The sequence below is a fragment of the Prionailurus bengalensis genome, chromosome A1, assembly GCF_016509475.1.
Source record: "Prionailurus bengalensis isolate Pbe53 chromosome A1, Fcat_Pben_1.1_paternal_pri, whole genome shotgun sequence".
Taxonomy (NCBI): domain Eukaryota; kingdom Metazoa; phylum Chordata; class Mammalia; order Carnivora; family Felidae; genus Prionailurus; species Prionailurus bengalensis.
The window spans coordinates 137722740-137745077 of record NC_057343.1 but is presented as its reverse complement, the minus strand read 5'-3'; the positions used below and the strand labels follow the sequence as shown (position 1 = coordinate 137745077).

At 41.6% G+C, this 22338-nt stretch overlaps 1 protein-coding gene across 4 annotated transcripts in view; it reads right to left on the bottom strand.

The window, feature by feature from the left end:
- PTCD2 (pentatricopeptide repeat domain 2) overlaps positions 1–22338 on the bottom strand; it is a 54953-nt gene that overhangs the window by 9420 nt on the left and 23195 nt on the right. For 3 of the 4 annotated variants that reach the window (XM_043591724.1, XM_043591729.1, XM_043591748.1), the window contains 2 exons: positions 11965–12078; positions 5580–6552 (listed from right to left, as the gene is read on the bottom strand). In XM_043591724.1, coding sequence (XP_043447659.1) covers positions 6328–6552; positions 11965–12078 — 339 coding nt within the window. In that variant the 3' untranslated portion in view covers positions 5580–6327. Of the gene's footprint in view, positions 1–5579; positions 6553–11964; positions 12079–22338 lie in introns of those variants that run through there. The other variant, XM_043591736.1, reaches the window with a different exon arrangement.

Below are 22338 nucleotides of genomic sequence, written 5' to 3'. Positions count from 1 at the left end.
AATCACTTCTGTCTCAGATTAGCTGAGAGCCTGGAAATACTGGAGGGAAAACCCCATGCAGTGAAACGAAGATAAAGGGCTCTGGTCAGCGTGTTAATGCACACTAGTCACCTATACCCCCTTCTTGGGCATTCTACTTCTCTAGGTCTCGGCTGTCTTATGTAAAACTAAGAAAGAGCAACCAGTTTATGAGAAAGTTGTGAAATACTCAAAGCATAGCATGGGAGGCCATACATATTAACTAAAACATGCCAATTAATTCACCCTTTCAAAACAATATAAAGGCCACATTATAGTATCATAGTATAGGAATATGCTACACAGGCACTTTGGGGTCATAAAACACAGGTAGGATAGTTTGTCCTTCAGGAGACACTAGATGTACTGTACTTGGAAAAATTTCTCTAACAGCACAAGATAATGTACTTTACATGTCAAAATGAACAACACAATTGGTGCTATCAAAGACCAGAAAAGGTCCTGTGTATGTGCACGTATTTTCACAACGCATGCCACTTATTATCTATTCCACAGAGTAATGTAAGTATCACCCTGGCCTTACCCCAACTGTAAAAATGTGGTCACCTGCAGGGTTACTCACTTAATGTCTGTTCCTCTTGGAGAATGCCAAGTTCATGAAAACAGAGGGCATTTTTTAATCCCCTCGTTTTGACACATTAACAACAACAACAAAAATTTCAATCAGAATTACACCAAGTTTTGCTCAAGATATTTAAGCGGCTTTTTTTTAGTGTTCATTTATTTTTGAAAGAAACAGAGTGCGTGCAAGTGGGGGAGGGGCAGAGAGAGCCAGAAAGGAGACAGACTCTGAAGCAGGCCCAGAGCAGTCAGCCCAACGCTGGATGCAGGCCCGAACCCACGAAATGTGTGAGATCATGACCTGAGCGGAAGTCGGAAGGTCAACCAACTGAGTCACCCACGTGCCCCACTCAAGGTATTTTTGAGGTAATGCTGTTCAAGCCAACTTAATTCCTTGATTCATTGTTTATGCAGTACAAACCATTTCCTTTTAAAAACTCTCTTTTACTTTTCTGAAATATTTCCACTGGGGGGGTTAATTCACAATGATTTGGCTCACCGCACATTTTTAAATGCATAATGTATGTCAAATTTGTAGATAGAAATGTTATTAAGTACATTTAAATCTTGGGTTTCTGTTGTCAAGCTCTGTGCTATTCTGCCATATGCTACCTTAGTTGACATGGATATTTATACATAGGTGTATACGTATCTATTTGTGCATGTATGTATAATTTGAAAAAACTAAATACATTTTTCATTGATCTTAAATCATAATGACCTGGGATTCCTGATTCATTGACTCCAGTGGAGAGGCTGTGAGGTGGAGGTGGGTCAACATTAGACTGAGGGTCCTCAGGAGGCACATGGCAGTCAATACACACCTCAGCAGATACTTGCTCAGGAGTCCAGGGACAAGACCCCATTGCCTGCTCTTCCCTCCTGGTCACAGCAGAGACCAGAAGAATGGAGATGGTAACTGAAGCCCAAGTCTCCCCTGCACATAAGAAAACATAAGCTTCCTAAAAAAAATAGTGGTTTAAACTACAGTCCCCAGACTAGCAACAGAGAATTTATTAGAAATTTATTAGAAATACACATTCTCGGACTCTGCTCCAGATCTGTGGAATCAAAAACTCTGGAGATGGGTCCCAGGATTCTGGGTTTGAATAAACTCTCCAGGTATCTCTGATGCTTGCTGAAGTGTGAGAACCACTGCCTTATACCCAGCTGTCATTTTGTCTATGAAAAGGAGTGAAAGGAAGCTATGCAGAAAGATCAAACATTTACCTAAAGGAAAAAAAAAAATCAAAGCTCAAAATATCCTTTAAGCAAGATCAAGTCTTCCATCAATTCCTCTGGGGTTCTAAACAGAGAGTACAGAGTGCGTAAGAAATTTGTTTGCTTGTGGGGCGCCTGGGTGGCTCAGTCTGATCTCGTGGTCTGTTGAGTTTGAGCCCTGCATTGGGCTCTGTGCTGACAGCTCAGAGCCTGGAGCCTGCTTCAGATTCTCTGTCTCCCTCTCTCTCTCCACCTCCCCTGCTCACACTCTGCCTCTCTCTCTCAGAAACAAATAAACGTTAAAAAAAAAAAAAAGACAAAGAAATTTGTTTGCTTGCAAAGAAATAGAGAAACCTCCAATTCTGCCTACCTAAATTATAGCAGATAAATCTTTACCTCCCCATTATAATTTCTCAGTAATAATCATTAGGAATTGGTTCAATTTTGTATTAACTTCTTAGATTGCTGTCAAAAAAATGTCAGCCTGAATTGCTTAGGATTGGTCTATTTCACTACTGAGTATTCTTTGGGAAGATTTTGATCACTCTGTAAGGAGTACTGTCTGTAGGAGCAATGAACAAATGACTAGACCAAAAGGTCCTTAAGTTCAACACGGCAGGGTAAAAATGTTCTGCTTTGGGAAATGGAGATGATGTGTTCTTCCTGTGGCATCTTAGGAGCCTTTCATAGTGCCTTGTCCAGCGTAAGCTGCTCAATATTGACTTTGTGAATGAGTGAATGGAGAATCCATAAGGGCTCTTCATCTTGAGAACATCTTAGGGAAGAGGTGACGTGAGGTGAATCTTGAATAGGCAGAAAAGGATGGATAAAGTGGGAGGGCATTTTAGGTTGGAGGAGAAAAGGATACAAAATAGGCTGAGCAAAAGCCTGAGGTCAGGCCTAAATGTGGAGTGTCTGGGACTGAGTGGAAGTCACTGGAGAGAAAAAGCTGTTCACAGGGGGATATGATGACAACCAACATCATTACACAGTACAAATGAGTTTTGTGAGTTGAGGAGTCCTCATCCTCTGATATGATCCCTACCATGCTCTGGGCAAACAACAGAGAACAAGATAGACATGACACCTAAATGTGGTGAAGGATGGAGAACAATGGCAGCAGCATGGTATGCGTGTTGATAAGTGAGGCACAGGGGCACGGAAGCAGTTTACCTAACCTGAACTTGAGGTAGGTGGATGGACAGAGAAAGCCTTTCCAGGTGAAAAAATATCTAAGTTATGGCCTGAAAAATGAGTGGGAGGGAAGAAGGAGTGTGGAGTAGCAAGGGATAGGGCTGGCTGGGCAAACCGGGGCCAGATTACGAACGGCCTTCTAAATCATGTTGAAGAGACAGAGCTTTATCCAGAGGGATGTGAAGAGCCCTCAGCAGGTTCTAAATAGAAAAGGACAAATTTGTTTTGGAAACCTCGTGGGCTATAGTAGAGAAGATAGCTGAAAGACACAGGACTAATGATGGCGACTTTAATTAGACAAGCAGCAATGGCAAAGAAGTTGAAAGAGCTTGCTGGAAAAAAAGTCTCTGGTAGTTTAAAACATGTGTTCCTTCGACATTGCCACCACCGAAAGCTGGAATGAATGTGCCCTCGCCTTGAATGTGGATGAGCTTGTGATTTGAGTGGAAGTGCTGCCACAGGACTTCTGAAACCAGGTGGTAAAAGGTGACAACAACTTCCGCCTGGTCCTCTTGGCACACTCCCTAGTACTCGGCCACTATGCTGTCAGGGAGCCTCAGCTGAGGACCTAGCGTCACCTGCCACAAATATTAAGTGAAGAAACCTTTGAGGTGACTCTAATCCCAGCCACCAACAACTGATAACCACCTGAGACCCAGAGCAGCCTGCCTGAGCCAGTCAATTCTAATGATAATGAGAAAATGATTGGTGTTTCAAGCCACTAAGTTCTAGTGGCTTAGAGACACAGCAAGACATAACCAGAACACTATCCTGATAACACCTAGTGAAGGAGGGATCTTTTCCTCTCCTCACACTGTGCTGTATCCACCAGGATGACATCTGGACTCTGAAGCAAGAGACATTTATAATAAATGAAACAATCTACAAAGGCACATAACAGGGTTGGGGAATAAGATGTTCTGTCCAAATATTCTCATTAACAGAGTAAGTGCATGCTTTAGGCAAATTATCGATTGCAAGAAAACATCATTTTTCAAGGAAATTATGAAACTTTAAAGAATGAAATGCTCATGATCCACTAAGCAAACTTTCTCCTTGATGGGGTTTTAGCCTTCAGAATCATCTATTATTTTGGGGTAAACATAAGGCTCATTAGTTCATGCTGTACTGCTGCCTCTCAGCATCACTTCTGGGAACAGATCGAATCGCCCAGTTTCTACAGTCAGCAGAGCCACCATAGCCACCAGCTGTTCAGAGCAACAGAGCTTAGGAAGGTCATGGCTGCTATTTACTGCCTTTTTTTTTTTTTTTTTTTTGGTAATGAATGGTTGTTAGCTGTTCACACAGGGCATAAAAGGCATTTTAATGCTCTTTGTGAAAGTCAGACAAGATAAAAGGTAAGTTGGGGGACAGGAAGCATGCCCTATTATTCCCTAAGACTTTGAAGGTAGAGAAATCCAAACAGGAGGCATAAAAAATACAATTAAGATTCTATGAAGGCCAGAGTTTTTCTTTAAAAGGGGTAAGGCCTCACCAAGCATAAGCAAAAGAAATTCTTTTGGGTTTTCTTTACAGAAGGAAGAACACGTTTGTTTATATAATTCTTCAACTAGGTACCCACATTCTGAGTGCTACTGACAGAAATGACGATACTTAACGTTCATTCAGCACTTGCTCGGTGCCAGCCACTGTTCGGCTTGCTTTACATTGATCACCTCATTCCACTCTCACATCAGGCCTAGGAGGTGGGTATGATTAGCTCATTTAACAAACAAGGAAACTGCAGTGAGCCCATGGCCACACAGTGAGTCGTCACACTGTGAGTCGTGGGAGCCCTCCTTTAGTATTCGAACTCTGAAGAGACATGTGCTCTAGTGGGAAGGGTATCAGACCAGGGATCGGGATTTTCATCTCAGCTCCACCTGCAACTAATTATACCAACTTGGACAAGTCATTTCTTTCACCTGAAAGACGAAGGAGTTAAATTAGGAGATTCAGAAGATTCCTCCTACTCTAAAATTGCTGATTCTATGCACACTTCTTGCCTCTGAATAACAATCAGCTAAAAGCAAACCTTACTTTTTAAAAAAAATTTTTAATGTTTATTTATTTTTAGAGAGAGAGAGAGCGAGCATGCACGTGCACACGAGCAGGGGAGGGGCAGAGAGAGAAGGAGACACAGAATCTGAAGCAGGCTCCAGGCTCTGAGTTGTCAGCAGAGCCTGATGCAGGGCTCTAACTCACCAACTGTGAGATCATAACCTGAGCTAAAGGCGGACACTTAACCCACTGAGCCACCCAGGCATCCCCAAACCTCACTTTTTGAAGCAGCACTGAAGAAAGAGTGTACAGAACTCTAGGAAGATGGGTGAAAGGTGCGAACATCACGTGGGCCTTGAGAAACAAAAGGCACAACTCACCGGTGCTGTGTTTCAAACTATCGTGTGATTGATCAGAATGAGGAAACTTTAACCTGCTGTCAGGACACATTTACTTTTACAAAAAAATAAAGCATTCCAAGAGAAAAGAGAAGATCATCAATAAGATGAAATGTAGGACCAAATACTTAAAATTTAACAAACAAAAAATACAGAGAGCATATGTGTCTTTACTGGCATTTATTTTGTAAAGCAATTGGCCTGCCTATGACCACAGTAATAACCATTTAAATTTTGGTTAACTTATCACTTCTGAGACCTAAGTCCTGGGTTAGTTTGTGCTGCTGAGAAAACAAAACATAACTTCAAGATATCTTCTCAGGAATCTTTTATTTCTCTCATTTTTGAAAAAATGTGACCCTAATGAAACTTAAATGAAAATTTCAAGTCAATATGCAGATTCACAAGCATCTTATTTAGGGTCACAGACAGATGATGACAGAAACAGTGAGAACATCCTGAACCATTGCCCACAGTAGCAAAATAGGGTTTCAGACCTCCTGAATTCAGCAAGAGTATAGTCTGCAAGTAACTACTCCCCCCAAAATTTACTGGAGTTGACCACTTATGGCAATTTCCTTCCCACTAGTGCTTACTTGGTTCTACGCTGGTACCGGCAGTTGGACTGGAGACCACAGTCATGTTCCTTCAAGGATCCTTAGAACTTTATACAGAGGAAGTGTCCTTTCTGAGGGAGCGGAGCTTTCTGCTGGACTCGATTTAGATCTTCACGGTGGCACAACATTAACTTCTCAGATCAGCATGACAGTTCGAAATCAACGCAGAAATTTAAGGAGACCAAGTGTTTGTTAACATGGCATCCACTGGAGTACAATGCCTGATTTCTTAGGAAGCCATTAACTCACTGGGAGGCCCCTTCCAGCTCAGACCCATGAGTGACTTGAGCATAGGGTTATTCAGCCCACAGAGACTGGTTGAGAGGCTGGAAGGTCCGATGGCTGACTGTCCTCTTACTTAATAGTACCATGTGGGATTTTCTGTCCCCAGGGGTGTGGCAGAGGAGAGTATCCAAAGTGCAAGTGGTGACCTGGCCATTAATGTGGAGTTTCCCATAGATCTCATCAAATTTGGCCAGAAGGGCGGGTACATCCTTCACTTTTTTCCTTGCTTTGGCCAGCTGGAAAAAGCCAAAGAGCAGATCATTATCTCTATGCAAAATTTCTTCCTTGTTCTTCTGATTCTCCAAGAAGCAGAGGTCCGAATGCACTAAAACGTATAGTGTATACCTATAATGGTGAAAACCAGGGTACCGGGCCACACAGAAGTATGAATGACTACATGGGATTCTATAAGCTATACAAAAAATTCACAATTAGTACTTGAAAATCATTCCTGGTATCGAATAAAGCAATCCCAAACAAAATTACACCAGCGTTCTTCTTGAAGCTAGAACAAGCAATCCTAAAATTTGTATGGAACCACAAAAGGCCCCGAATAGCCAAAGTAATTTTGAAGAAGAAGACCAAAGCGGGAGGCATCACAATCCCAGACTTTAGCCTCTACTACAAAGCTGTAATCATCAAGACAGCATGGTATTGGCACAAAAACAGACACATAAACCAATGGAATAGAAACCCCAGAATTAGACCCAAAAAGGTATGGCCAACTAATCTTTGACAAAGCAGGAAAGAATATCCAATGGAAAAAAGACAGCCTCTTTAACCAATGGTGCCGGGAGAACTGGACAGCAACATGCAGAAGGTTGAAACTAGACCACTTTCTTACACCACTCACAAAAATAAACTCAAAATGGATAAAGGACCTGAATGTGAGACAGGAAACCATCAAAACTCTAGAGGAGAAAGCAGGAAAAAACCTCTCTGACCTCAGCCGCAGCAATTTCTTACTCGACACATCCCCAAAGGCAAGGGAATTAAAAGCAAAAATGAACTACTGGGACCTCATGAAGATAAAAAGCTTCTGCACTGCAAAAGAAACAATCAGCAAAACTATAAGGCAACCTACGGAATGGGAAAAGATATTTGCAAATGACATATCGGACAAAGGGCTAGTATCCAAAATCTATAAAGAGCTCACCAAACTCCACACCCGAAAAACAAATAATCCAGTGAAGAAATGGGCAGAAAACATGAATAGACACTTCTCTAAAGAAGACATCCAGATGGCCAACAGGCACATGAAAAGATGCTCAATGTCGCTCCTTATCAGGGAAATACAAATCAAAACCACACTCAGATACCACATCACGCCAGTCAGAGTGGCTAAAATGAACAAATCAGGAGACGATAGATGCTGGAGGGGATGTGGAGAAATGGGAACCCTCTTGCACTGTTGGTGGGAATGCAAACTGGTGCAGCTGCTCTGGAAAACAGTGTGAAGGTTCCTCAAAAAATTAAAAATAGATCTACCCTATGACCCAGCAATAGCACTGCTAGGAATTTACCCAAGGGATACAGGAGTGCTGAGGCATAGGGGCACTTGTACCCCAATGTTTATAGCAGCACTTTCAACACCAAATTATGGAAAGAGCCTAAATGTCCATCAACTGATGAATGGATAAAGAAATTGTGGTTTATATACACAATGGAATACTACGTGGCAATGAGAAAGAATGAAATATGGCCTTTTGTAGCAACGTGGATGGAACTGGAGAGTGTGATGCTAAGTGAAATAAGCCATACAGAGAAAGACAGATACTGTATGTTTTCACTCTTATGTGGATCTTGAGAAACTTAACACAAGACCATGGGGGGAGGGGAAGGGGAAAAAAAAAAGGTTAGAGAGGGAGGGAGCCAAACCATAAGAGACTCTTAAAAAGTGAGAACAAACTGAGGGTTGATGGGGGTGGGAGGGAGGAGAGGGTGGGTGATGGCTACTGAGGAGGGCACCTGTTGGGATGAGCACTGGGTGTTGTATGGAAACCAATGTGACAATAAATTTCATATTAAAAAAAAAAGGGTGTTTATGTGGTACATACTATACAATGAAACATACTAGGAAAAGGAGTCAAACAGCAATGGAACAAGTTTGCCAAATTTAACAATCAGAGCAGGAGGCACGGCCAAATATGTAGGGTTTTATACATGGTTAAGTTTTCTGGAATGTATTCTAGAAGCTGTCAGAAGGTCCAAATTAGGACAGGATCTGATTTAGGTTTAAACATCCGCAGATAATGTTTAAACGTGTAGAGAAAGGGAGGGTGGAGACTAATCCAGAGGCCAATACCACAGTCCACATGAGAGAGGATCACAGTCTAGACTGGAAAACATAGACACAACATGCTGAAGTAGACATCTATCAAGTATATCTGGGGAGTTAAAATGAAAGGATTTATTGAGGAAGAGGTCAAGGAAAGGGAGGAATCAAAGACATCTTCCTAATTTGGGCTTTAGTAACTTGGTGATGGGTGAGGTAATTAATAGAGATGGGCAAGATGGGAGGAACAGATTTGGAAGCATAAAAACATCAAGAGTTCTGGTTGAGATGCCTGTGAAAGTTCTAAGTGGGTAAGTCAAGAGGTTGTTGGATATACACAAATATGAGGCATGGAGATGTCTAAACCAAAGGTATGAACATTGGACCCAAAAGTGTAAGAATGGCATTTAATTCTACAAAAATGGGTGAGCTCTAAATAACAATGTAAAGCTACTTTTGAACAAAATCAATAGTTGACTTCGTTCAATCCTTATTTATGATACAATCCAACAACACATCTTATAAAATTTACGTGTGATCAAGGTCCCTAAGAAATCCTCTGGTCACCTTCTAGAAAGATCATAACCCTATCTGCTGCCAACATACCTTCCTTTCAAACAAGGGCTCCCAGGAACCTTCAGGTAAGAAGTTTCAGCATTTTATGTTATTCTTAAGAAGAATGAATAGCTTGTTTAGTCCCTGCCCCATGTTGAAGGTGAGGTGACCTAATGGGCAGCATATGGTTTCCGAAAGCAGCCAAGCAAACATGCCAAGCTGGAGATAACTTTGCTCTAACTGCATATACTGCATCAATTCTCTCCCATCACTATACAAATACCAAATGGTGTCACAGGGACCATTCTACAACTTAGGCAGAAAAGAGATTTTACTCCATTGTTAGGTTAGTTTCAAAAAAGAAATCAGTGAAGAAACAGTGAATGTTTGGAGAGATTTTAGTCATAGTAATTAAAAAAAAAAACAACCCAACAATTCTTTTCAACATTCCTTTGGTGGTAGGTATAACCTTATCTCCACACACGAGACATCTTTTTTTTTTTTTTTAAACGTTTATTTATTTTTGAGACAGAGAGAGACAGAGCATGAACAGGGGAGGGGCAGAGAGAGAGGGAGACACAGAATCTGAAACAGGCTCCAGGCTCTGAGCTGTCAGCACAGAGCCCGACGCGGGGCTTGAACTCACGAACCGCGAGATCACGACCTGAGCTGAAGTCGGACACTTAACCGACTGAACCACCCAGGCGCCCCTAGTTTATTCATTTTTGAGAGACAGAGACAGAGTGTGAGTGGGGGAGGGGTAGAGAGAGAGAGAGAGGGAGACACAGAATTGGAAGCAGGCTCCAGGCTACGAGCTGCCAGCACAGAGCCTGACACTGGGCTCAAACTCACAAACCACAAGATCATGACCTGAGCTGAAGTCAGATGCTTAACCGACCGAGCCACCCAGGCGCCCCATACGAGACATCTTTAATAGCTGTTGGCATCAACACTACCCAGAGCACTTGTAAGATGCAGGTTTTATAATGGAGGACTCTGCATACAGTCTTACAAGTGTTATTTAGAGCTGTTCAAAGGCTACTGGAGTTAGAGCGTTTATTTATTTCTCAACGGCAGTTCCCCATGCAGCCTCACAACAGCCAGGAACACACTCAGCTAGAGGGGGAGCTTTTGAAATAAGTCAATCTTACAGACTTTGGGGAAAAAATCAGTATTTCTCAATGTGGTGTTTGTTTGGATGCTTCAGTCATATAATGGGGACAACATATTGATAAACCAGATCTAAGTAGAGTGATAAGCATTAGTGCTGCTGGGGAAACTGAAGTTGTGTCAGTAATGGATGCACATGCACGAACTGTGCACTTTAAAACAGGTTTACATTTCCAGTTACCCTACTTTCCTAAAACATACTCCAAAAGGGTTTGGGTGGATCACAACCTCCACAGCGCTAAGGAATCCAAACAGAAGCTTTAAATTAATCATATCCAGTTAGTTTCCTGACAAGCTCCCTGTGCCAGCAGGTAGAAGCCTTTGGATGCAAGTCCAAAAAAGGGATAGGGCTGGGAGGGCAACAGAATGTCAGAGGGGGAGAAAGGAGCCTGCTGCCCTCTCCTGCCAACCAGCAGGCACTAGTACCGTCAGAAGGCAAGGGAAGGAGGGAGAAAAGCAGGGAGGGCGAACCAATCAAACAGGCCTCTTCATTAGTCAAAACGACAATACCAATATCATTAGTAACAAACTCATCACTGCCAGTCATTTACGATTTCCTTACAGTTTTTTTCCCTTTAGCTACTGACGGACAAATTACTAAATTTCAAAGGACTTACAGTAGCTCCTCTTTGTGTGCTTCAGCCATCAGTGTCAGACATGGGTTCCTTTGTTTCCTTCTGCTTTCAATTTTTTGAAACTGCTTATCATTTCTATTTAATTTTGTTTTATAGTTTTGCAAAAACATTTATACAGTTCCATTAGTTGGTCTATTCAGTACCTAAAACCAAAGTTCTGATTATAGAAGCATTAATACGGTTAAATATCTGGCAGGTCTAGCACCCCTCCCTGCTCTCCTCTCACAAGGTTTTCCCAGTTATTCTTGTTAGTTTGTTCTTCCTACTAAACTTTAACCACACAAACAAAACTAATGGCACTTTCATTAGGTTACATTATCACAATAAGTTGGGAAGAACTGACTTTATGGGGTTGAGTCCTCCTATCTCAACACACAGTGTGTCTTTTTATTTGTGTAAGTAGGGACACTTTTTTTTTTTAATTTTTAAGATGAGAGCTACTGTAGCTTATTGCTGATGGGAATGATCCCCAGGGACAGGGATGTTCATGATGCTCAAAAGAGGGTAAAATATCTTCTGAACTGATGCCCTACAGTGGGTCTGAGGGATGGGCTCTCGGGCTCAGTGGGGAAGCCTGCTCCAGAGAGGTGCATTCAATTGCCATGGCTTCAGGAGGAAAGATGAGCAGGCGGGACAGGAGGTGGTTGGTGAGGCAGCAGTTCTCTCCTGATTGCTCTTACTTCCGCCATGAACCAGGGCGCAGGGGTCAGGGAGTGGGCAGAAGGTACTGGAGGGCTTGAGGAAAAAGGGGACCCAGGATGCAGGAAAACACTATGTGGGGGGTGGGGAAATAATGTAAGAGGACCAAGTTTTCCTAGAATTTCAGAGGATACTTCCCGTTGGCAGAAAAAAAACCTTTGCACCCAAACAGAAATCTTTTAACAGGAAAAAGAGAGATGTTGTCATACTTGACGCTCTTTAAGGTGGTGGCCTGTAGAATGAAGACAGTAAGTGGATACTCTAATGCATGTCCTTTCACCTTTAAATCATTTCTGCAGCAATCTCATACTCACCACTTCTTCTGAGAACTCCTGTCTTTTCACAAATTTTGATAAATTTCCGTCTGCAGCATCCTTTAATATCTTTATCAGGGTTTTCAACATATTTGACTGGATATGAATCAAAATCTGAATACAAAGAACAAACAAGCAAAAACAAGACTGAGCCAACGCTCAACAATGATGTATGAACCCTACATTTACAGGCATCTACCTGCTTTCATGCTATTACCTAATTCATTCTCTTGCACAAATTCAAAGATGCTTCGAATATATGTCTATCAGCCAGAACTTGGGTTTCCAACAGCTAATTAAAACACCTCAACTTCAAAACTTACCTAAATAAAGAAACGGAGAAAATACAGATTTTGGAGTCTGGCATATTTGGGCTGGACTCCTGGCATGGGCAATTATGAGCTATGTAACTCTGGCCATGTATTTAAGCTCTTCCAACTTTTGCATTTATAAAATTAGGAAAATAGGTTTACATCTCACATTTGGAATTACTGTGAATATCGAATAAAATACCAGCACACAGCAGGTACTCAAACATTACTATCAGTTTCTTCCTATTTCTTCCAGATTCGGAGCAGAGGACTATGAGACTATCTCCTAAGATCGACTGTGGGGTGAAATATTCCTTTTTTCCTTTTCCTTTTCCTCTTCCTTTTCCTTTTCCTTTTCCTTTTCCTCTTCCTCTTCCTCTTCCCCTTCCTTCCTTCCTTCCTTCCTTCCTTCCTTCCTTCCTTCCTAGAAATTGCAGGCTAATCAGTTGCAGGTATCAAGAGGAAGCTGGTTCAAGTACTCCTATTTACACTGTGGCTATTAAGGAACTTCTAAAACTGGGTACTGTACTTGGCTTTTAAGATGGTACCACTAACTACCTTCCATCAGATAGACATATTTAACCCAAGGAAAAAAACACATTCCCCCCTTCGCTCCACCCATTACCAATATTCACTAGTACAATTTGAAAAATACAGAAAAGGTTAAAGAAAATAACAGGGCGTCTGTGTGGTTCAGCAGGTTGAGCATCCAACTTCGGCTCAGGTCATGACCTCACAGTTTGTGGGTTCGAGCCCTGCATTGGGCTCTGTGCCTACAGCTCAGAGCCTGGAGCCTGCTTTGGATTCTGGGTCTCCTTCACTTTCTGCCCCTCCCCTGCTGGTGCTCGCTCTCTCTCTCTCAAAAATAAATAAAAACATTAAAAAAGAAAAGAAAATCAGAATGATTCAGAATTCCCCAACTAATGTTATCCACTGTTTACAATTTCATGTATTATCTTCCAAATGTATTAATTTTCCCCCAGATCCCATTCTGTCAACTATTATACAGTGAATATTTTCTCATTAAGAAATTACAGAATACCTCATTTTTAATGATGAATGCGTATATGATAATTTGTTAATTTAAGCAATACCACTCTTCAATATATTGGTAAGTTCAACATATTGATAAATGCATACATTAAAAAAAAAAAAAACCTTGTTAGTATCTAGGACTTGACTCCCAGAAGTGAAATTATAAAGTCAAAGAATATAAACATTTTAAAGGCTCTTGAGCCTTTGGAAAAGAGTTTTTCTGGAAGAGATATTTCTTTTCATAGAGCAAACCAGCTTAGTTCTTTCTACAGACCATTATAACAATATAAGTTTGTTTAGCAGTTGATCGGGATGAGGGGCTAACTTTGGTCCCAAAGAACAGAATGAAATGATTCCAAGTAGGCTAAATCCAAAGAACCCAATCTAAGTTCAGTGTTGCAAAACACAGGCCAAGTCATGAGCACACTTTTCACTGGGAGGCAACACTCTACAGATTTCTCACATTCAAGCAGAAGAAGTACTACCTGCCTTTATTCCAGACTATCTTTTCAAGGATATTCATAGAACCCACAGCCTGGAAAGACCGACATGGTGCCTCATGTAGAGAAAAGGGCAGGCATGCTTACTGCCATTTTGAGAGATCTGGGTTCTCCTGTATGTATAAGAGGCATATAGACCTCGGGTTGCCATGTGGGAACTGGGTTCAAGAAACTGATGCAAAAATGCTAATGTTGTGGCTACTACTGTTGCTCAGATTTAAGGAAATGTCCTTCACCTCTCAGTACCTTGTGAACTCTACCAGCATCCATGAAACTATGGAAGGTTTACTCTTTAGCTTAAAAGTAGGGTAAAGTCTCTGACTCTCAATAGTACTTCAAACACTTACATTAATAATAACCAATTCTGATTGGGTTGGCAATTGTCTGTCCTATTGAGGGCAAGGAGAAATTGACCTTGTTAGGTGTTAGGTCTCTAGTGCCTTGCACCTAGTAGACCTTCGCCAATAACGAATGAGAAGGAGAACAGAGGTCCCCTAGCAATTTACACAGATAAACCTCCTGGAGCTCCATGCTAGGATCTATTAATGATGTGCTCCTGGAAGATTTCAACCTCTCTTCTTAAGTCTTCCCAATTTCCCTCCCTGCCTCCAGCAACTATCTGTGATTCAGAAGGGATTTCAAAAGTAAAGTTCAATACCTCAAAATAGACTGATGAAGGACAATACAGATGAGGCAGTTACTGATAAAAGGCAAAGAGAGAATTTAAAGCTAGAATTGGTCTCAAACTGAAACCTCAGGGTACAGTTAAGGAAAACTAGATCAAGGTACAGCACAATGCTTCAATCTTACAGATTTCAAACCAAAGACTAAGAAAATTAGCAAGGAATAGGGCGAATTTAGGTAAGAAAAACTACTCTAAGAACTACAGAAGGACACCTCCTGCCCCTCTGGTTTTCTGAAACGTCAAAAAATATTCACAAGTCATTGGGTGCCTTTGACCAAAATAAAGGACCAGAAGCCCTGAACATGCAGAAATTAGCATTTTGTCTTTGTCTTTTAAGTTAGCTATATTTGAAGTAGAATATCATAGTGCCATAGAGACTGCTAGTTTTCTAAACAATATCCGTCCTCCCCTTCTTTTTTGATTAACAGAACTCCCTAACTTCAACTGATGCTGTCATGTACAGAATTCTAAGACTATATTTCTCAGGTTTCTTTGCTACTACTACGTATGGTTACAGGATTCAGTTCTGGCCCATAACATGTAAGTACAAGTGGCTGGGTGAGACATTTGGGAAAGCATCCTCAAAAGGGTCCAGTGTCTTTCTCCTCCATTCTTCCTCTATCTTGCTGGAAAAGACGTAATAGATAAAAATCATACACTTACAATGGTGGTATGGAAACACAGAAAGAGGCTGGGTCCCTGATGTTATCATAAAATGTCACACCAGACCTAGACTGACCATCTACATGGTTTTTATACATGGAAGAAAAACAAAGCTTCTCAGTTGTACAGACTCCTTTTTTTCCCCTCAAGTCTACATCGCTCTTAGCCAAAATGCAATTCTTAAGTTCCAAAATCTTAAGGGATTTATGAGAAAGAGTCCTATCTCCTTGCCTACCCCATGCAGCCTAGGAGGCTTCCTAACATGGACTGTAACTTTAGGGGGACCTTAGTGACTGCAGAAAGGGGCATTAAAACATCTATCTGGGGGAGCCTGGGTGGCTCAGTCGGTTAAGCATCCAACTTTGGCTCAGGTCACGATCTCATGGTTCCTGGGTTTGAGCCCCGCATCGGGCTGTGTGCTGACAGCTCAGAGCCTGGAGCCTGTTTCAGATTATGTGTCTCCCTCTCTCTCTGCCCTTCCCCTACTTGTGCTCTGTCTCCCTGTGTCTCAAAAATAAACAAACATTTAAAAAAACCCAAAAAACCGAAAAACATCTATCTGTGTTGGGGAACCTGAGTGGCTCAGTCAGTTGAGCATCAGTCATTTCAGCTTGGGTCATGATCTCATGGTTGGTGGGATCAAGCCCCGCCCTGGACTCTGCACTGACAGCATGGAGCCTGCTTGGAATTCTCTCCTCTCTCTGCCCCTTCCCCATTCACGTAAGCACACATGCACATGCTCTCTCTTTCTCAAAAATAAATAAATATTAAAAAAAAATTTTTTTTCTGTGTTAACAAATAATGGTAAAAGTAGCAAAACTAACCAACTGTCAATTCCCCTGCAAGGTAATTGAATTCCAAAATGGGTATCCACTTGGAGACATGCCTTATTTCTAGAGACACGATTGGAATTCAAATAGCATCAGTGGAAAGCTATCCCATGTTGGTCTCAGCTCTTTCAAACATTATTTAGAAGTGGAGATTAATCTTTTGATATTGATTAACATTGCTAAAGAGGGGGCTACAGTTCTTTTGAAATTGATGAGTTTGAATTCAGACAGCAGAGCCAACATGCATGCGCCTCCATGAGATCATCTGAGAAATCAATTCAGTATGTAGCAAGTATTAGCTGGGAAAATGGAAAATCAGGCCCTCTGGGTCATATTGGCAGCAACAGCAGTTTTGATGAAAAGAAAATTAAGTTGAGGGGGAAAAATTAGGTAAGTTCAAATTCCAACTGGCAGCAGGAAAGTATTTTAGTAGAAGACATTAATTTCTAAAGTAGATCAGAAAAAAAAAAAAACTTCATTTATTTCTGCTAATACTGACTGAACTGACTTTCTACCACAGCCTATTTGTCAGGTTTCCATTTCTTAATAATTAACAAATTGCCCTTAGGGATTCCAAGTAGATGACTCAGCCTTAGAGAAGCTAGGGCCCATTAAATCAGTTTTTAAAAGCCTGCTCTAATAACAGATATCTGAATCTGAAAGATTATTAAACCTGAGAATGGCAACCATCTTTTTTCAATATCCCTAAGGAAGCCAAAACAGGTTTACCCTGAAATATAAGAAACTTGGTTGGACATTTGGAAGAAGTTCCTGAGTGAGCACTTTTAAACAATAAACAATAAAATGGTCTTTAAGTGTCTGAACAATGTATATTTCTGTGACCCAGTTCATGGAGGGGCAATTCATATTCAAGGTGAGTTCAAGGTTCCTTATACAGTGTTTGCCCAAAACATACCCATTCCACCAAGTTTATCAGCTGCCCTTCCTTCCCAGCTCTCAGAGAAAAGAAGCTAGTCCTGCTGTCCTGGCTGGTGGGCGCACTCCCCACCATGCTCTGGGCTCTGGATTTCTCCTCCTACTGTGAGTGGACAGCTTCACTCTCATGCTATGTTTTATTTCCACCAAAGCACTTTCTCAGATGACAAAAACAATTATCACTAGATTCTCATAATAAATGTGACAGCCAAGGAGTGCAAGAGATGAAGCCTCTCAACACAAGAACATGGAGCATGTGCACTACCAGCAACTTGGCTTTTTGACATCCAATCCTATTCCTTTTCATCATTCAGGAGGATCAGCTAGTCCCAATCCTGAATAAAAAGACACAACCCTTATCTCTGCAGGTCTGGAGTGGTGGGGAAACCCTAAGCTTTGTAATCAAACAGATGTGTTTGTGTTACAGCCTGACTCTGTACATAATTAGCTTCAAGAACTTGGGTAATTTATTTACCCTTTGAATCTCCATTTTCCACATGTGTGATATGGGGAAATATTGTTCCTACATTGTATAAAATGAACCAATGAGTATTAAGTACCTAGCGTGGTACCTTAGCTCAATTAAATGAAAACCGTGCTGATCTGTATCTCTTCAATTTCTCACCACCAATCCTTACTGATTCTCCCAAGCTCATTTCAACTCTAGGAAAAGCTACCAATGATCCACAGAACACTCCTCTTTCCTACCTGATACTATGAACCACTTGGAATCCTAGCAATTCTACTTCTGTCCAATCCTGAAAGGAGTTCATCTGCAGGCCATTCCCTCTCTCAGAAGCAATTATGTACTTGGATACCTAGAGTCATCAAAACCCAGTAGCCAGCAGAGAAGGCACAACACACACAGCACCTGCTGGAAGAGTAGGCTTCCTCCCGTTTGGCTTACTGATACCATTGGCTCAAATGACCTGAACTTCTGGACTCTGGACCTTTGCCACCTTGACCTCCCAGATCTCATGCCTTTGAGCTTTTCAGGCTGACCCATCTGCTGTGACCTGCAGTTTCTGTGTAGGCACCCAGTCTTGGGACAGGGGCTGTCTGTAGCAGGCTGTGACGGGCAGGGTTATCAGTCCTCTTAGATTTCTATACACTGGTGATATTTCTTCCCTGCCTTCTGGGGATTCCTCTGCCTCATCGCTGCGGTCTTATTAAACTCACTTCTTGACAACAGAGCTCAGTTTGGTGGGGAACAAAGGCGCTCGCCAGCGCCATCTCCCCCGCCCATCCCCCAGCCGAAATCCCAAAGAGAACCAGTTCCTGCCAGGGAACTTGCTCGCTCGGCGCAAACACCCAACTCTGCGCTTCTGCGGAGCCAAACCTCCGGCAGCGGATCTGACTCCCTCCCGCTGCCACAGGGCCCCTCCTGAAGTGGATCACCTAAGAAGAAGCGATCTAAGCCTGCCCTTCCTGCCCTCGAGCACCTTGCCCACCCACCCCAGATAATACGCCAGATCCCCAGCATCACAAGCCTGGCAGGGTGCAAGTAGCCCAGACGAGCCACACCACCCCACAGTGAATCCCGCCCCTAGGAGAGGGGAAGAGAAGGCACACACCAGTCTGACTGTGGCCCCAGCAGTGGGCTGGGGGCAGACATCAGGTCTGACTGCGGCCCCGCCCACCAACTCCAGTTATACACCACAGCACAGGGGAAGTGACCTGCAGGTCCTCACCACGCCAGGGACTATCCAAAATGACCAAGCGGAAGAATTCCCCTCAGAAGAATCTCCAGGAAATAACAACAGCTAATGAGCTGATCAAAAAGGACTTAAATAACATAACAGAAAGTGAATTTAGAATAGTCATAAAATTAATCGCTGGGCTTGAAAACAGTATACAGGACAGCAGAGAATCTCTTGCTACAGAGATCAAGGGACTAAGGAACAGTCACGAGGAGCTGAAAAACGCTTTAAACGAAATGCATAACAAAATGGAAACCACCACAGCTCGGCTTGAAGAGGCAGAGGAGAGAATAGGTGAACTAGAAGATAAAGTTATGGAAAAAGAGGAAGCTGAGAAAAAGAGAGATAAAAAAATCCAGGAGTATGAGGGGAAAATTAGAGAACTAAGTGATACACTAAAAAGAAATAATATACGCATAATTGGTATCCCAGAGGAGGAAGAGAGAGGGAAAGGTGCTGAAGGGGTACTTGAAGAAATCATAGCTGAGAACTTCCCTGAACTGGGGAAGGAAACAGGCATTGAAATCCAAGAGGCACAGAGAACTCCCTTCAGACGTAACTTGAATCGATCTTCTGCACGACATATCATAGTGAAACTGGCAAAATACAAGGATAAAGAGAAAATTCTGAAAGCAGCAAGGGGTAAACGTGCCCTCACATATAAAGGGAGACCTATAAGACTCGTGACTGATCTCTCTTTTGAAACTTGGCAGGCCAGAAAGAATTGGCAAGAGATTTTCAGGGTGCTAGACAGAAAAAATATGCAGCCGAGAATCCTTTATCCAGCAAGTCTGTCATTTAGAATAGAAGGAGAGATAAAGGTCTTCCCAAACAAACAAAAACTGAAGGAATTTGTCACCACTAAACCAGCCCTACAAGAGATCCTAAGGGGGACCCTGTGAGACAAAGTCCCAGAGACATCACTATAAGCATAAAACATACAGACATCACAATGACTCTAAACCCGTATCTTTCTATAATAACACTGAATGTAAATGGATTAAATGCGCCAACCAAAAGACATAGGGTATCAGAATGGATAAAAAAACAAGACCCATCTATTTGCTGTCTACAAGAGACTCATTTTAGACCTGAGGACACCTTTAGATTGAGAGTGAGGGGATGGAGAACTATTTATCATGCGACTGGAAGCCAAAAGAAAGCTGGAGTAGCCATACTTATATCAGACAAACTAGACTTTAAATTAAAGGCTGTAACAAGAGATGAAGAAGGACATTATATAATAGTTACAGGGTCTATCCATCAGCAAGAGCTAACAATTATCAATGTCTATGCACCGAATACCGGAGCCCCCAAATATATAAAACAATTACTCATAAACATAAGCAACCTTATTGATAAGAATGTGGTAATTGCAGGGGACTTTAACACCCCACTTACAGAAATGGATAGATCATCTAGACACACGGTCAATAAAGAAACAAGGGCCCTGAATGAGACATTGGATCAGATGGACTTGACAGATATATTTAGAACTCTGCATCCCAAAGCAACAGAATATACTTTCTTCTCGAGTGCACATGGAACATTCTCCAAGATAGATCATATACTGGGTCACAAAACAGCCCTTCATAAGTTTACAAGAATTGAAATTATACCATGCTTACTTTCAGACCACAATGCTATGAAGCTTGAAATCAACCACAGAAAAAAGTCTGGAAAACCTCCAAAAGCATGGAGGTTAAAGAACACCCTACTAACGAATGAGTGGGTCAACCAGACAATTAGAGAAGAAATTAAAAAATATATGGAAACAAACGAAAATGAAAATACAACAATCCAAACGCTTTGGGACGCAGCAAAGGCAGTCCTGAGAGGAAAATACATTGCAATCCAGGCCTATCTCAAGAAACAAGAAAAATCCCAAATACAAAATCTAACAGCACACCTAAAGGAACTAGAAGCAGAACAGCAAAGGCAGCCTAAACCCAGCAGAAGAAGAGAAATAATAAAGATCAGAGCAGAAATAAACAATATAGAAACTAAAAAAACTGTAGAGCAGATCAACGAAACCAAGAGTTGGTTTTTTTTTTTTTTTTTTTTAAATTTTTTTTTTCAACGTTTATTTATTTTTGGGACAGAGACAGAGCATGAACGGGGGAGGGGCAGAGAGAGAGGGAGACACAGAATCGGAAACAGGCTCCAGGCTCTGAGCCATCAGCCCAGAGCCCGACGCGGGGCTCGAACTCACGGACCGCGAGATCGTGACCTGGCTGAAGTCGGACGCTTAACCGACTGCGCCACCCAGGCGCCCCTCAAGAGTTGGTTTTTTGAAAAAATAAACAAAATTGACAAACCTCTAGCCAGGCTTCTCAAAAAGAAAAGGGAGATGACCCAAATAGATAAAATCATGAATGAAAATGGAATTATTACAACCAATCCCTCAGAGATACAAACAATTATCAGGGAATACTATGAAAAATTATATGCCAACAAACTGGACAACCTGGAAGAAATGGACAAATTCCTGAACACCCACACGCTTCCAAAACTCAATCAGGAGGAAAGAGAAAGCTTGAACAGACCCATAACCAGCGAAGAAATTGAATCGGTTATCAAAAATCTCCCAACAAATAAGAGTCCAGGACCAGATGGCTTCCCAGGGGAGTTCTACCAGACGTTTAAAGCAGAGATAATACCTATCCTTCTCAAGCTATTCCAAGAAATAGAAAGGGAAGGAAAACTTCCAGACTCATTCTATGAAGCCAGTATTACTTTGATTCCTAAACCAGACAGAGACCCAGTAAAAAAAGAGAACTACAGGCCAATATCCCTGATGAATATGGATGCAAAAATTCTCAATAAGATACTAGCAAATCGAATTCAACGGCATATAAAAAGAATTATTCACCATGATCAAGTGGGTTTCATTCCTGGGATGCAGGGCTGGTTCAACATTCGCAAATCAATCAACGTGATACATCACATTAACAAAAAAAAAGAGAAGAACCATATGATCCTGTCAATCAATGCAGAAAAGGCCTTCGACAAAATCCAGCACCCTTTCTTAATAAAAACCCTTGAGAAAGTTGGGATAGAAGGAACATACTTAAGGATCATAAAAGCCATTTATGAAAAGCCCACAGCTAACATCATCCTCAACGGGGAAAAACTGAGAGCTTTTTCCCTGAGATCAGGAACACGACAAGGATGCCCACTCTCACCGCTGCTGTTTAACATAGTGCTGGAAGTTCTAGCATCAGCAATCAGACAACAAAAGGAAATCAAAGGCATCAAAATTGGCAAAGATGAAGTCAAGCTTTCGCTTTTTGCAGATGACATGATATTATACATGGAAAATCCGATAGACTCCACCAAAAGTCTGCTAGAACTGATACAGGAATTCAGCAAAGTTGCAGGATACAAAATCAATGTACAGAAATCAGTTGCATTCTTATACACTAACAATGAAGCAACAGAAAGACAAATAAAGAAACTGATCCCATTCACAATTGCACCAAGAAGCATGAAATACCTAGGAATAAATCTAACCAAAGATGTAAAGGATCTGTATGCTGAAAACTATAGAAAGCTTATGAAGGAAATTGAAGAAGATTTAAAGAAATGGAAAGACATTCCCTGCTCATGGATTGGAAAAATAAATATTGTCAAAATGTCAATACTACCCAAAGCTATCTACACATTCAATGCAATCCCAATCAAAATTGCACCAGCATTCTTCTCGAAACTAGA